The sequence below is a fragment of the Sus scrofa genome, chromosome 9, assembly GCF_054392235.1.
Source record: "Sus scrofa isolate SSC_HxYL_T2T_F1_AM1 chromosome 9, Sscrofa_HxYL_maternal_Yorkshire_Landrace_v2.0, whole genome shotgun sequence".
In the NCBI taxonomy this organism is placed as follows: Eukaryota; Metazoa; Chordata; class Mammalia; order Artiodactyla; family Suidae; genus Sus; species Sus scrofa.
In genome coordinates this window covers 94,380,161-94,397,139 of record NC_139391.1, presented here as the reverse complement: position 1 = coordinate 94,397,139, position 16,979 = coordinate 94,380,161, and the positions used below count along the sequence as shown (strand labels likewise).

At 36.7% G+C, this 16,979-nt stretch overlaps 1 protein-coding gene across 42 annotated transcripts in view; it reads right to left on the bottom strand.

Annotated features, from left to right (window-relative positions):
- Positions 1-16,979, bottom strand: part of ABCB5 (ATP binding cassette subfamily B member 5) — a 157,957-nt gene that overhangs the window by 36,889 nt on the left and 104,089 nt on the right. For all 42 annotated transcript variants that reach the window (XR_014816812.1, XR_014816813.1, XR_014816811.1 and 39 more), the window contains 3 exons: positions 12,943-13,026; positions 4,179-4,382; positions 411-511 (listed from right to left, as the gene is read on the bottom strand). Coding sequence is in view for 39 of the 42 variants with exons in the window: in XM_084978436.1 (XP_084834562.1) it covers positions 411-511; positions 4,179-4,382; positions 12,943-13,026 (389 nt within the window). In the remaining 3 variants the exon portion in view is untranslated. The remainder of the gene's footprint in view (positions 1-410; positions 512-4,178; positions 4,383-12,942; positions 13,027-16,979) is intronic.

The following is a 16,979-nucleotide window of genomic DNA, read 5'->3' as shown; positions in this document are numbered from 1 at the left end:
TGATAAGGAGGACTAGTTTAAATTTAAAAGAAGTGATTACATTTGTTGTGGTTATATTTGTTTTAAAATGTGAACTATTTTAGAGATTCAATATAAAGAGCCAAGCAATATTATTTTCTTTCTCAAATATGTTATTTCCTCATTCTTGTTTCAGGGAAATAAGAAAAATATGTACCCTTAGTTACAGTTTGCAGCAGTGTGGGAGGACTTAAAATACATGTTCTAACTGTGCTTGCTCTTGACTCCTTTCCTAGTTTCCTCTTGATGGAGTCATACGGGAAATTAAGATATGCCATTATTAGGAAAGATTCCAGGGTAAATGAATTGGCAAGCAAACCATTGGAGTCCCCTAGGAGTACTGCCATTACAGGAACAAACTATAAATTAATATAGTATGAATCTACAATCACCTGTGCTGAGTCTGCAGAGTCTCCTCATACATTTGCTCAAAGGCTTTTTCTCTTGTTAATGACACTATGGTACGTATATTCTCCACAGCTTCAGTTGCTATCTTATAAAACAATAAAATAGAGAAATAAAATTAGTAGTGTTTAAACTTATCCTGGTTATGAATTATAGTCACTTACAATGGGGACATATTAAGTACATCAAATCAATATATATGTATTTTGCCCACGCTGGCAGCATGCAGAAGTTCCCAGGCCAGGGACTTAATTCACACCACAGCAGTGACCCTAGCTACAGCAGTGGCAACACCTGATCATTAACCCGCTGAGCCATCCAGGAATTCCATCAATACATTTTTCTGATGAGTTTTCTTTTCCTTTTTGTTTTAGTTTAGGACTGCTAGGACAGGGGTTGAATTGGAATTGTGGCCACTGGCCTACGCCAGAACCATAGCCACAGCAATGCCAGATCCAAGCCACATCTGGGACCTACGCCACAGCTCATGGCAACACTGGATCCTAAACCACTGAACAGGGCCAGGGATTGAACCCACAACCTCATGGATACTAGTTGGGTTCATTGCCACTGAGCCACAATGGGAACTCCCTCTGATGAGTTTTCTTAGTTTTTTTTATTTCTCCAAAATAAGTCAGGAAAATAACATTTCAGGATAAAGGAAAATATCTTTAGAAAAGATTTAGTCCACCAATGTAAATTTAGCACCCTTTAAGTCTTCACTGAGTTACTATTTAAACTGATTCCACAGACAGAGATCAAACATTAGTGAGCATTATGTCCATATGCAATTATGCAAAGGAGCTATCTTATGAATTACAAGATAATTCAAGAAGACAGCAGAGAGAATCTAATATAAATAATTATTATAGTTTCATGGACAGAAATGCAAATAGCAACCAAAGGACTGGGGAACACTGTTGTAAAGTAACACGGAGGAGCCTTTTGAATTCTTTGTAAGATATTGTACAGCTGTTTTTCATATCCATGTCTATGAACTTAAAAAGATATTTAGTTCAAATATAATTAATGCTTCTCTATATATAGTTTTCAAAAAAGAAGGGAGATCAAAAGTGGAGGAGACTTTTGGCTCAAAATAACTTATTGGACATGAGAATACATGTAGACTTGAAAGAGAAACTTTCTGCTTTCTCATTCTCTTTCCAGACTGGCCGTGTGATCTGTAGGATAGGGGAAGACCTACCTAGGACACCCAAGGTTATTTGAAGGAGAACCTGGGTTATGAGAGGGAACTGGATATCTAGACCATAGTCAGGACACCTGGGTTCTGCTCTAAATTCTTATAATTTCAAAATGAACTCAAAGAAACTTTATTCTGTAGTATGCAAGTGAACTGAGTAAGAATGTTGAAACCTTGAGGAAAATAAAAAGAAATAAACAAAAAAAATCGTTTTTCACAGTGGAGAAAGTACTACTGACAGAACCTTAAAAATACACTTAAAAAGAAAAAACAAAACTGATGTGGTATTTTTTTTTTTTCTTTTAGGGCCGCACCCACGGCATATGGAAGTTCCCAGGCTAGGGGCTGAATCGTAGCCTATGCCACAGCCACAGAAACATGGGATCTGAGCTATGTCTTCCACCTATACCACAGCTCACATCAACACCAGATTCCTGACCCTCTGAGCAAGGCCACGGATTGAACCTGTATCCTCATGGATACTAGTTGGATTTGTTTTTGCTGCACCACAATGGAAACTCCTGATACGGTCATTTTAAATCTGAAAAACTAAACATTTGATCATTTGTCCAAATACATGCAGTAAAAGAAGGTCCAATATGTTTTACTGGTCTACAGTCTAAGTTTTGGTGTTTGGTAAAGTGATAGATTAAAAAGCTAGTGGGAAAGTACACAGATTGCCTATCTGATTGGAGTTACTAATTGTGCAGTCTTAGGTTACTCTAATAATACAAAAAGGAAAAATCAAAGAGCACATATACAACTAAAGCTCATGACATAAAATTAAGATGAATAAAATATTACTAATAGGGGCCAGATTAATTTGGAAATTGTAGTAATTTGTACACACAGAGGGCTGAACAATTTTGCACTGCCTCTGAGGCAAATACATACTAAGTAATATATGCTCAGCCTTTATTGCTCAAACATTCTAAGGGTCCCTAATCTAGTGCAGGAAATGTGGGAAGGTCCAAGGGTCATGAAAACCAGATATCTATGAGTCCTGTGCTTGGTTGGATCCTTATTCATGAATATTCATGCTACTTATAATGTGATACAGTTACTGTGATATAGATCATAATGATATTAAAATGTTTTTCGTATTCAGGAATGTTCACCAATGTGATAAAGATCTTTGAAACTATATCATGAAAGGAGCTGGGGCTGGATGGCCAAGAGAAGACTTGGCATTTATATGATGAAGCTTCCTAAAGGATGTCATGAGAAATAGGCTTTGCACCTCTCCCAAGATGAAAGCCAAGAAGAGAAGGACAGAAGGCTACCAAAAAGACAGAGAGAGAGAGAGAGAGGAGAGAGAACTGCCTGCTATCTAAGGAGTAGGCAGCAGCCTGGGAAAGTAATGCACTGCCTGCCGTTGGAGGAAAGGGTGGATAAAAGATGGACAGACATGGTTATTGTACAAAAGATGCCTACTTTGGGTAAATGGTTATATCAAATGACATCTCTTTCAATTCTTAGAAGTTATGATACTATACTATTAATATTTCCTTAAATCTCCACTACAATGATTATTTTTTATGAATATGATTGATCTTGAGAAACTTAAATATGTCCAAGAATTTTCCAAGTAAATATATCATTCATTTTGATCAGTATAAAAATGGTCATTTTCTCCAAAACTTTGTTTTAGGCACTACCTATATCAGTGCCTTGCCTTGTATTCAGTAACTACTATATTTCCTCTTTATTTTGAAAAATAAAATACCCAGAATTGTTCAAGAAATTTAATTGTTCAATAATCAGTGAATGGAGGAGTTCCTGTCATGGCTCAGTGGTTAATGAATCTGACTAGGAACCATGAAGTTGCGGGTTCGATCCCTGGCCTTGCTCAGTGGGTTGAGGATCCAGCATTGCCATGCTGTGGTGTAGGTCACAAACGCAGCTGGGATCTGGAGTTGCTGTGGCTGTGGTGTAGGCCAGCAGCTACAGCCCTGATTAGACCCCTAGCCTGGGAACCTCCATATGCCGAGGGTATGGGCCTAGAAAAAAGACAAAAAGACACACACACACAAAAAATCAGAGAATGGAGAATAACAATATTAACAAATTCACCCACAATTTGGTAACAGTAATAATGGCTGAAGACTGAGTGCTTACCGTCTTCCAGTACTATTGCAAATAATAATAATAATAATAATAATAATGATAATGATAATGATAATGACGATGATGATGATGTAGTTTCCGTAATACTTTTAAAGATCTGAAAGTGAATATACTATTTCATTCCCACTTTGCAGAGGATGAAATGGAAATCCAGAAAGGTTGATATAATTTACTCATATCATACATTTTCTTAGTGATAGAATCTGGATTCTAATTTAGCCAATTTGTCCCCAGAGCTCACGCTCTAAATTATGCACCCTATTGCTCTACAACCTAAACCCCATCCTAAACGTATCTGTATGAATTTCAATACATATATACCACTCTATAGATGCCAAAGAAAGGAATTTAACATAAAGATGGAAGCTCTTACTGATTTTTCTCTTAAAAGTTTTTTGTTTTGTTTTGTTTTGTTTTGTTTTTTTACCTTTCCAGCACGCTCAAGTTCTTGCTTATCCTTGTTGGCAAATCCAGTCATTGCTGCAGTTTCGATCATTCCTGCCAGAGCAAGTACTGGAGCAATACTTAAAATTAAGAGTGTCATCTCCCATCCATATATGAAGGAAATTATAACTGAAAGTCCCATGTTAGTTGCATTTTGTGTTAAGACACCAACTCTTGAACCTGTTGCCTATAATCAGACATATTTTGGAAAAAGTCAGTTAATTTTAAATTTATAAGAATTACTATTATAGTTTCTTACAAAATAAAGTAGGCGATCTTTTTTAGGATTTATACATAAAATTTTACTTTGAGTTTATAATTAGAGATTAAATAATAAATATAGTTTCCTGTTCCAGGAAAAATTAACAGAAAATAACAGACATTTGGCCTTGAAAAGTACTACAAGAATTAAAGGAAAATACAAATTGGTCTCAGTGACCTAGAGGAACAGTGTAGCTCTGGAAAGAATTAAGAACTGAAATCAGACGAAATTAATTAAATGTCCTTAGATTCTTTAGCAACATGGGCAAATACAGATTTTTTTCTTGGAAATTATGAGCAGAAAGTGATAGTTAAATAATTCTGGAGATAATTATTTATGGAGTATCTACTATGTCTAAGGTACTATGCTAAATGTGGGAAATATAACTTTGATAAGAAAATTTCAGAGGAAGGGCTACCATAAGAAAATAAATGAAAAGAAACTCAGTATGCAACCGCAGAAGTGAAATTGTATATGGCAGGACTTCTGCTTCTGGCTAACATGAAGAGAGGGAATGGATTTGTCTTACTATCAACAAACAAAAAATAGACAATATATATGAACCAATATTTTTCAAGATACTAGATCTAAGGCAACCAAAGGCAGAAACAAGATGAGCCCTGCTTGCCCCAGCTTACCCCCTGAAAAGTTTCCAGGCTGCAGAGCAGGAAGAGTGAGCTGAGACAGAGCCCAACAGACTCCCTAAGAACAGTAGACAAAGCTAAGAGTCTGGAGAGTCTAAGGAAGCTAGAGTTTGCAGCATATAATGCTGGATAGGAGAGAGATATATAGAAAGAGAAATCCGAGTATCTTCAGAGGGTCCTCCTTGAGTATTCAACTGAACAATGTACATGTGAGGGCTAGGAATAGTACTTGGTCATACCAGTCTGCCTGGATAACTCCATGCTTCACTGAGCACTAGGTTGAATATGTAGAAGGGTCCTGCTTTGGTACTTGGCTCCAGTCCTCCTTAATAAATCTTAAAATCAAGGACACCCCCCCCCCCCAATGGATTAAATTGCTTTAATGTATCTTAACTGCATCCCAGAACAAAAGAAGATTATTTATAGAAATACAAAAATATCCAGCACTCCAAAATGTTAAATTCACAATATGTGGCATCTAACCAAAAATTACCAGATATGACAAAACCCGGCAAAATAGGAGCTATGATGAACCTAAAAATCAACCAATTGAAACTGACCCAGAACTGACACAAATATTAGACTTAGCAGACAATGACATAAAAAGTTGTTATCACTGTATAACATTCAAAAAGTTAAGAGATAAGATAAAAAGATTCACATTAAAATTTTACAAATGAAAATTTAAATGTCTGTAAATAAAGTTTTATTGCAACACCACTATGCCCTTTTGTTTACCTGTTGTCTATGGCTGTCTTAGCATTGTAATGATGGAGTCGAGGAGTTGCTAGAGAAATCATTTGTGCCCCTCTTCACTTTATACTGCTACTTAATATGATGGGATTGTAATCTGACAGCATATTGAGTGCTACATGTGTTGCTGTACTGTGACATTTCATCCTAATTTTAAAAAGTATCTTTGCATGTCCATCATCTAAAGATAAGAAAAGGAAGAGAAAAGTGTCCTACTTTTAAGGCATAGTGGACTATGGATCACTTTGTGTTCTAATTAGATGCTACAGTGTTGTGTTTATTATGCCATGACACTATATAGTCCTAAAAAATATGAAACAGGTCAGCATTATCAGACTAAGCACTCATCACAAAATTCCTAATTCACAGCAAAGGAACATTCATAAATTTTAGAAAATTTAAAATGGAATAACACATCTCAGCAGAGTTTCTTCATAAAACTAAAAAGTGAAAACAAGACTGAATCTAAAGTAAGCTTCTGAATGGCTCATTTATCTATTAGTTTTGCAAAAAAAGTCTCAAATAGTGACTTAATTAAGTCATATTTGATTGCAGCACTGGAAGAAATGTGTTCAAGGAGCATAAACTTAGGCGATTAGCCTTTTGATGAGAACAGTTGCTCAAAAAGTCGAGAACAAAAACAGCAATATAAACTGTCAATTAAAAACCAAGGTAGCTCATTTTGAGCAGTTTTCTCTAGCTCCTGATGGGCTGACATATGTTATTGACATTGGTCAACTGCCTTTTTTGTTGTTGTTGAGGAGTCAATGCCAGAGTTTGAAGTGATTGAAACATTAGCTGCTATGAATACTCTATGTGGAACAAGCACAGGTGAGAATGTTTTCAAAGAAGTTGAAAAAAAAAAAAAAGCAGGTAAGTACAACCTGAAGTGTAATCTTCTAAGATATGGTGAAATTATTCATAGAGAAGAAAAAAAAAAAAAAAGATTAGTTCAACAAATTTACAAAGTTTGTGAAAATGTAAGGTGTTTAAAGCATATTGTTCAGCTTCCCCAGGCAACAGAAATAAAAACAAAAATAAAATTGACAGAACACTGTAAACCAGCTATAATGGAAAAAAATAAAAATCATTATATAAAAAAATAAAAAAAGAGACCTAATCAAACTTACAAGCTTTTACACAGCAAAGGAAACCATAAAAAAAAAAAAAAGAAAAGAAAAGAGAACCTATGGAATGGGAGAAAATAGCTGCAAATGATGCAACCACAACTGACAAGGTGTTAATCTCCAAAACATACAAACAACTCATACAACTCAACACCAAAAACAAAAACAAAAACAAAAAAACCCAAACAACCCAATCAAAAAATGGGCAGAAGACTTAAACAGATATTTCTCCTAAGAAGACATACAAAGGGCAGTAGGCACATGAAAAAATGCTCAACATCACAACTTATAGAGAAATGCAAATCAAACTACAATGAGGTGCCACCTCATACCTGTCAGAATGCCTACTGTTAATAAGTCTACAAATAACAAATGCTGGAGAGGGTGTGGAGAAAAGGAAACCCTCTTACACTGTTGGTGGGAATGTAAATTCATACAATCATTATGGAAAACAGTTTGGAGGATTCTCAGAAAACTAAATATACAGAACTACCATACGACCCAGAATTTTCACTCCTAAGCATATATCTGGACAAAACTATAATTCAAAAAGATATATGCACCCCTATGTTCATTGCAATGCTATTCACAATAATCAAGACATGGAAATAACCTAAATTTCCAATGACAGAGTAATGAATAAAGAAGATGTGGTACATGTATACAATGGAATGCTAGTCAGTCATAAAAGGAATTAAATAATGCCATTCTTAGCAACATGGATGAAACTAGACATTCTCATACTAAGGGAAGAAAGTCAGAAAGAGATAGACAAATACCATATGATATCACTTATTTTTGGAATCTAATATATGGCACAAATGAACCTACATACAAAACACAAAGAGACTCACAGACACAGAGAACAGACTTGTGTTGCCAAGGGGGAAGGGGGAGTTCGAATCAGAGCTGCGGCCGCCAGCCTATGCCACAGCTTACCGCAAAGTTGGATCCCCAACCCACTGAGAGAAGCCAAGGATTGAACCTGCATCCTCATGGATACTAGTCGGATTCATTTTTGCTGTGCCACAATGGGAACTCCCAAGAATATCTATTTCACTGGATTCTTAAGAGAGCTAAATGATAATAGGTAGTATGAGGAAAACATTCACACAGAAATGGGAAAAAAGCAAGTTTTGAGGAATGAGGATTCAAATGGAATTATAGGGATTGGTATTTTTGCCAGAAGTAGTGAACCCTGGAATTTCTTAACACAGATGTTGTCACTGGTGCTATGGAAGATTAATGTTATGCTCATCACTTAATTATTAAGTGAAATTCTATCCATCGTTTTCCCCCCACCTATACCAGTAAAATTGAGCTCCTCAGCCCTACTTTAAAAAATTTTATTTTATTTATTTTATTTTATTTTTTTTTTTGTCTTTTGTCTTTTTGTTGTTGTTGCTATTTCTTGGACCGCTCCCGCGGCATATGGAGGTTCCCAGGCTAGGGGTTGAATCGGAGCTGTAGCCACCGGCCTACGCCAGAGCCACAGCAACGCGGGATCCGAGCCGCGTCTGCAACCTACACCACAGCTCACGGCAACGCCGGATCGTTAACCCACTGAGCAAGGGCAGGGACCGAACCGGCAACCTCATGGTTCCTAGTCGGATTCGTTAACCACTGCGCCACGACGGGAACTCCAGCCCTACTTTAAAATTTAAATACTATCTAATGAAATTTAGCACCTTGTTTTCAAAATTATCAAAAAGAGTTTCAGGAAGATATGAAGATGATGTTCCCTTTTCTCTTGAGCTCTTTATACATCATGAATTTAGTTTTCTAAACCAATATGGAAGCATATGAATATTCACAACTATAACAACTTGTTCTATTATTTGGTAATATAAATCTATCTTGCATACATATATTGAACAAATGGATCTAGCAAAAGTTATAAAAATAATAAGAGTGGCCATGTCCTGTGGAAATAGCTTCCAAAAGAAAATACAGTTTTGAAGAGCTGTTTTAGTTGACAATTTGTTGCTCTGGTAGAATTCAGTAATCAACATTTCAGTATTTCTAAACTCAAAAATGCATCATTGACTTTCCTTTTCTCCCACATGCATGATAAGGAAAAATGAAAGTCTATAACTCTGCTAGAGTTTCTTTTTTTTTTTTTCCCTCTTCTTAAGGCTGCACCTGTGGTCCCCAGGCTAAGGGTCAGGGCCGCAGCTGTCGGCCTACATTACAGCCACAGCAATGTCAGATCTGAGGTGTGTCTGCAAACTACACCACAGCTCACGGCAGTACTGGATCCTTAACCCACTGAGCAAGGCCAGGGATCAAATCTGCATCATCATGGAAACTAGTCAGATTTGTTTCCACTGAACCACAATGGGAACTCCCTCTGCTAGAGTTTTTATTTTAACAAAGAGATCAAAAACTTTAACTCACTTAAAAGTGGGAAATCTTGTTTTGCACTTCTTTTCTCAACCATAGTTGATATACTACTTGTATTATAAAGGTTAATTTCATAAAAATATTTGGAAGAAAACCAATAAATTACTCTTTACTTCTTCCATACTACTCTACTCCCATTTACCTAAGTATCACTTTAACATACACTATGCTGGTTATTCTGTCATTAATTTTGAATGTGATGCACAGACATGCATTTTACAAACACATAATGTGACCAGTCATGATCACACATCTCTTTAACTTGATCTGTACACCATCACAGAATCATTTCCAGACATACACATGAATTTAACTTGCTAGACATTATGTTAAATAACACAATATATTATTTTCTGAGAGAAGGAAAAACTAAACTTTCCTATATTATTAACACTTCTAAGTAATGCGTGTATTTGCATTTTCATTACTTTTTTGGGTCTTACTATTTAATTCTGAGCTTTTTCCCTAACTCATTCTTGGTATTTTTGGTCCTCTGGTTATTCAAGTATATGTCCTAAATCTCCTTTATTTATTTATTTTTATTTTTTTCCCACTGTACAGCAAGGGGATCAAGTTATCCTTACATGTATACATTTTTCCCCCCACCCTTTGTTCTGTTGCAACATGAGTATCTAGACATAGTTCTCAATGCTACTCAGCAGGATCTCCTTGTAAATCTATTCTAAGTTGTGTCTGATAACCCCAAGCTCCCGATCCCTCCCACTCCCTCCCTCTCCCATCAGGCAGCCACAAGTCTATTTTCCAAGGCCATGATTTTCTTTTCTGAGGAGATGTTCATTTGTACTGGATATCAGATTCCAGTTATAAGTGATATCATATGGTATTTGTCTTTGTCTTTCTGGCTCATTTCACTCAGGATGAGATTCTCTAGTTCCATCCATGTTGCTGCAAATGGCATTATGTCATTCTTTTTTATGGCTGAGTAGTATTCCATTGTGTATATATACCACCTCTTCCAAATCCAATCATCTGCTGATGGCCATTTGGGTTGTTTCCATGTCCTGGCTATTGTGAATAGTGCTGCAATGAACACGCGGGTGCATGTGTCTCTTTTCAGTAGAGTTTTGTCCGGATAGATGCCCAAGAGTGGGATTGCGGGGTCATATGGAAGTTCTATGTGTAGATTTCTAAGGTATCTCCAAACTGTTCTCCACAGTGGCTGTACCAGTTTACATTCCCAACAGTGCAGGAGGGTTCCCTTTTCTCCACACCCCCTCCAGCACTTGTTATTTGTGGACTTATTAGTGAGGGCCATTCTGACTGGTGTGAGGTGGTATCTCATGGTAGTTTTGATTTGCATTTCTCTCATAATCAGGGATGTTGAGCATTTCCATGTGTTTGCTGGCCATCTGCATAGCTTCCTTGGAGAACAGTCTATTCAGGTCTTTTGCCCATTTTTCCATTGCATTGTTGGCTTTTTTGCTGTTGAGTTGTATATATATTCTAGAGATTAAGCCCTTGTCAGTTGCATCATTTGAAACTATTTTCTCCCATTCTGAAAGTTGTCTTTTTGTTTTCTTTTGGGTTTCCTTTGCTGGGCAAAAGCTTTTCAGTTTGATGAGGTCCCATGGGTTTATTTTTGCTCTAATTTCTATTGCTTTGGGAGACTGACCTGAGAAAATATTCATGATGTTGATGTCAGAGAGTGTTTTGCCTATGTTCTCTTCTAGGAGTTTGATGGTGTCCTGTCGTATATTTAAGTCTTTCAGCCATTTGGAGTTTATTTTTGTGCATGGTGTGAGGGTGTGTTCTAGTTTCATTACTTTGCATGCAGCTGTCCAGGTTTCCCAGCAATGCTTGCTGAATAGACTTTCTTTTTCCCATTTTATGTTCTTGCCTCCCTTGTCAAAGATTAGTTGACCATAGGTGTCAGGGTTTATTTTTGGGTTCTCTATTCTGTTCCATTGGTCTGTCTGTCTGTTTTGGTACCAGTACCACACTGTTTTGATGACTGTGGCTTTGTAATATTTTTTTAAGTCTGGGAGAGTTATGCCTCCTGCTTGGTTTTTGTTTCTCAGGATTGCTTTGGCGATTCTGGGTCTTTTGTGGTTCCATATAAATGTTTGGATTGTTTGTTCTAGTTCTGTGAAAAATGTCATGGGTAATTTGATACGGATTGCATTGAATCTGTAGATTGCTTTGGGTGGTATGGCCATTTTTACAATACTGATTTTTCCAATCCAGGAACATGGAATATCTTTCCATTTCTTTCCATCTTCTTTGATTTCTTTGATTATAGTTTTATAGTTCTCAGCATATAGGTCCTTTACCTCCTTGGTCAGGTGTATTCTGAGGTATTTGATTTTGTGAGGTGCAATTTTAAAAAGGTATTGTATTTTTGTATTCCTTTTCTAATATTTCATTGCTGGTATACAGAAATGTGACTGACTTCTGAATGTTAATCTTATATCCTGCTACTTTGCTGAATTTGTTGATCAGTTCAAGTAGTTTTTGGGGTTGAGTCCTTAGGGTTTTCTATGTATAGTATCACGTTGTCTGCGTACAGTGACAGTTTTATCTCTTCTCTTCCTATATGCATGCCTTTTATTTCTTTTGTTTGTCTAATTGCTGTGGCTAGGACTTCCAAAACTATGTTGAAGAGCAGTGGTGAGAGTGGGCATCCCTGTCTTGTTCCAGATTTGAGTGAGAAGGCTTTCAGTTTTTCCCCATTGAGTATTATATTTGCTGTGGGTTTGTCATAAATGGCTTTGATTATGTTCAGGAATGTTCCCTCTATACCCACTTTGGCGAGGGTCTTGATCATGAATGGATGTTGGACTTTGTCAAATGCTTTTTCTGCATCTATTGAGAGGATCATATGGTTTTTGACTTTTCTTTTGCTAATGTGGTGTATGACGTTGATTGATTTGCGTATGTTGAAGCATCCTTGTGAACCTGGGATGAACCCTACCTGGTCATGGTGTATGATTTTTTTTGATATGTTGTTGGATTCGGTTGGCTAAGATTTTGTTGAGAATTTTTGCATCTATATTCATCAAAGATATTGGCCGATAGTTTTCTTTTTTGGTGGTATCTCTGTCTTGGAATTAGGGTGATGGTGGCATCATAGAATATCTTTGGGAGTATTCCTTCTTCTTCAACCTTTTGAAAGAGTTTAAGGAGGATGGGCACCACTTCCTCTTTATATGTTTGGTAGAATTCTCCTGTGAAGCCATCTGGTCCTGGACTTTTATTTTTAGGGAATGTTTTATGCCATCTTCAATTTCATTTCTAGTGATCGGTCTGTTCGGTTGGTCTGTTTCTTCTTGATTCAGTTTTGGCAGGCTGTAAAATTCTAGAAAATTGTCCATTTCTTCAAAATTTTCAATCCTTTATTTTTGGTTAAAAATGTCCAGAACTAAAAGACTTCCTTATGCCTTTCATTGAGAGTTCCTTGTTAGCTCTGAGACTTACTGAATTTCCTTAATGATGTGGGTCATCTCAGCACAGCTCACATATATGCACAGACACATGTGTGTAAGTGCATGCATGCATACCACATACACACACCATTAAAAATAAAAGCAGTATACATACTCCTTGAATTTGTGCTATATCTATGGCTAATATTGTTGTCAAAGCTCCTGTGCTGTTTTCCTTCTCATCGAACCAGGAAATATCCTAGAGAAAAAAGAGAAATAACATATGGTTATCAAAAAATATTCTTCTCTGACTTGTGATTTTGCTGTATTAACTCAGAAGGCATTTACCTGCCTCCTTACTCATAGGCACTTAATTCTTATAAAAACTATGGATTGAATACATTTTGTTTCTTATTTCATAAAGATCTATATTTAGATACAAACTGAAGAACTTAAGCCCAACAGCTGGGACTCATTACTATGCCACAATATTGTGTAATAATCAATGTTTAAGATGGCTTTGAACCGCTGAGTGATTTTATAATTTTACTCCACAAGTAATCTGTGGAGAGCAGACTCTATTTATAAAGGTAATGCACAACACTATTTAGAAATATTTTCAAACCTTTCTGTCTAAACTGATAAATGATTTAAAAAAAGTCTGTCTCCTTCTCTTCGGGATCCAGATAGGCAACATTTTCCCTGACACTTCATATTCTCCCCTAGATCTTATAAGCACTGGGCACTGTGAGAAGCTCGAGAGGCAGAAATGTTGCTGTAAAACCCCTGAAGCCAAAAAGCATGCAATGTGGAGAAGGAGATAGGTCAAAAATACAAGCAATAAAAGCATAATTTTATAACCAATTTCATTTTCAACAGTAAACAGAGATAGCACTTCTTAGCACTTCTCAACCTGAGGAATGATGATTTCCTTGTATTAGCTGTTGAATGTTTCCTCCCATGCTCTCAAACCACTTATATCTCTTATGAATTAAAACTATGTGAAGACTGTCTTTGAAAAATAGGACTTATTTTTAGTGAGTGAAGAGCAAAAGACTGTTGGCTTACTACAACCCAGCCAGAGCCCTGATGCCCAGGTTACATTTCTGCCAACTAACAAAACAAAAGCAAAACAGAAGAAGGCTGTGCATTTATCATGCTGTCCTGTGAAAAGAAAGCTCTCATGGAGGAATACGGTAAGCTCCGGGGGAGTACAGCCGTGGCATGACAGCACTATTCTGTAAACTCCTGGATTGGGAAGATATCCCAAATTGTTTATGGTTCTATATGGCCAAAGGGCATCTTACAGAGATCATGATCTGCACTATTCAGTAGCTTTGAGAACACAACCCTAGTCAGGAGCCTAACATATTGTGAAGACATAACCTGTTTTTCACTGTATACTCAAAATATATTATACATTGCCTAATTATTTCTATATTTCCATATGTGATGAATACACAAAGAATTTTTAGATACAATATAAAGTAAAAATAATAGAAAAATAATTTATTATTTAGTATTATATTCCTGATTCTACAGTAACTGGCTAAAACACACAAGGCAAAGAATGTGTATGTGACTAGTTTTAGTCATTATCTGAGGTTCAATGCAAGATATCCAAAATTGCTGTTCAACAAGTCAGCAATTACACAGACTAGGTACTGTTTTCCAGCATGGGCATTATATGCTAACACTTAAGAGTTCCTGAAATACAGTTGGTATTGAGTAAAACTTAGCTTGCTTCTTCTCATCCTAATGCTAAAATGATTATAACTAAGGTTATCAGGTTTTCTGATACTAGTAAATCCATTTTTTTCCTGCCAATAATTCTCTAGAAATAAAAAATTACAGTAGCACTACTTTAAGTGCTTGGTATATCTTTTCTCATTTAATCATCACAGCAACTCTATGAGGTAGATACTATGATCAATGATTTATAAATGAGGAAACCAAGGTACTGAAAGATTAAGTAACTTGCCCAAGGCCACACAGCTGGCAGTACTGAAGTCAGGATTAGAACCTAGGCAACCAGATGCTGGAGTTTTGTTCTGTTTTTTCTTTTTCTTGTTTGGCTGCCCCGTGGCACATGGAGTTCTCTAAGCCTAAGTTGCAGCTGTAGCATTGCTGGATTCCCTAACTCACTGTTCTGGGCCAAGGATTGGAACCTGGGTCCCAGTGCTCCCATTGTGCCACATCAGAAACTCTAGTTTGCCAGAGTTTTTAATCAACTATTCTGTTCTGCCTCCAATCTAACTGAAGCACTACAGTTGAGTTTCACTATATAGTTCTCCTACCTTAGGACTTGTTAACCTCAAATACTTTTGGAAGTAGCTTTTTGAGATTTCTCAGTGATCACCACTAATACCATCATCTTATGATTTTAGAAATAGCCTTCCCCTCAGAAGCCCTAGTCAGTCCAATTTAGAGAGAAATAAGCAAATATAAACTTTACATCTTACAAAAAACCTAACAGATCTATAGGTCAATATTTGTCATTAAGAAATATAAATTTAGCTTTGGAACACAGTAAGCAATGGATTATTTACAGCCTCTGAAGTCAGCAACAGTTAGAACATTCTTTTCAACTGGAAGGATCTCAAGTAATCAAATAAAATATAGATTTTATACCTACAAAAAGACCACACCTGATTCCATAAATACCTCTACCTCAAATGAGATTTCAAAATGGTTATAAAAAGCACTACAAGTCTCAGCATGCTTTCTAATTTCTAAGTCTTAAAAAATGTTATCTAAGGAAGAAAACAGGTAATAAGAGGAGAAAATATACAGTAGGAACTTCCCTTATTATAGACAAAAGTGAAATTGGTAAGACATTTATGAAGAAAATGCTAAATACATTACTGTTCTTTTCTTCCAATTTAAAAAGGAAAAGAAGCAAAAAGAAAGCTGAAGAATAAAGAGGTAAAACAGATGGTAAACTGAAAGGGCCTGAGTTGAAATTATGGGAAGATTTAATAACATCTGCTGAATAACATAGAGTTTCTGTCTGTGTGTATTTGCATGTGTTTTGAAGAATCAGAATTTACAGATTGGTGTATTCTTATGGGCAGAAGCTATTTTGTCCACAAATGTTACTGTCTTGGTATTCACATGGCTAAAGATAGAGGTTCAGATTAACATGTCCAGTATCAGCCATTGGGATACTGGATTAACAATGTCCACTGGTGGAGTTCCCATCTTGGCATAGCAGAAACAAATCCGACTAGGAACCATCAGGTTGCAGGTTCCATCGCTGGCCTTGCTCAGCAGGTTAAGGATCCAGCGTTGCTGTGAGCCGTGGTGTAGGTTGCAGATACAGCTTGGATCTGGTGGTGCTATGGCTGTGGCGTAGGCCGGCAGCTGTAGCTCCAATTGGACCCCTAGCTTGGGATTATCCATATGCCATGGGTGCAGCCCTAAAGAGCAAAAACAAACAAAAGAACAAAAACAAAAAACAATGTCCATTGATTAAACTGGCCTGTGGCCTTGAGATTCCTTCAACAAAAGCATCATAAGAACCTCTAGAAAGAAAGTTCAAAGTAATGTTCAAAAAAGTCAACATTTAGGAGTTCCCATCGTGGCTCAGTGGTTAACGAATCTGACTAGGAACCATGAGGTTTTGGGTTCGATCCCTGGCCTTGCTCAGTGGGAAAAGGATCCGGTGTTGCCGTGAGCTGTGGTGTAGGTTGCAGACGCAGCTCGGATCCTGTGTTGCTGTGGCTCTGGTGTAGGCTGGCGGCTACAGCTCTGATTCAACCTCTAGTCTGGATATCTCCATATGCCGTGCGAGTGGCCCAAGAAATGGCAAAAAGACAAAAAAAAAAAAAAAGTTCACATTTATACTCTTTTATTTAAAATATTCAGACATTCAGAGAACATTTTCGAAAGTTCCTGGAAATTGAAAATAAATGTCCTTGAAGATGGAAAAACATAAATCACAAACAAAAACAAGCAGAAATTATCAAGTGTGAAATATAGTATTAGTTAATTAAAATCTCATCTTTTTTCATCAAAATGTTAGGTAAAGACATAAAATACTGATAAATTTAAAAAACTAAAGTACCAATTTAATGTGAGTGAGACAAGATGTGCAGGCATTAAATCGCTTTATGATCCCTCAAGTAGATTTTTGTTTTCCTGGATTAATAGTGTCTCCAATTGTCTCTGAGAAGAGGGTAGTGGGCACAAACTGCTCTGTTTCAGAGCATC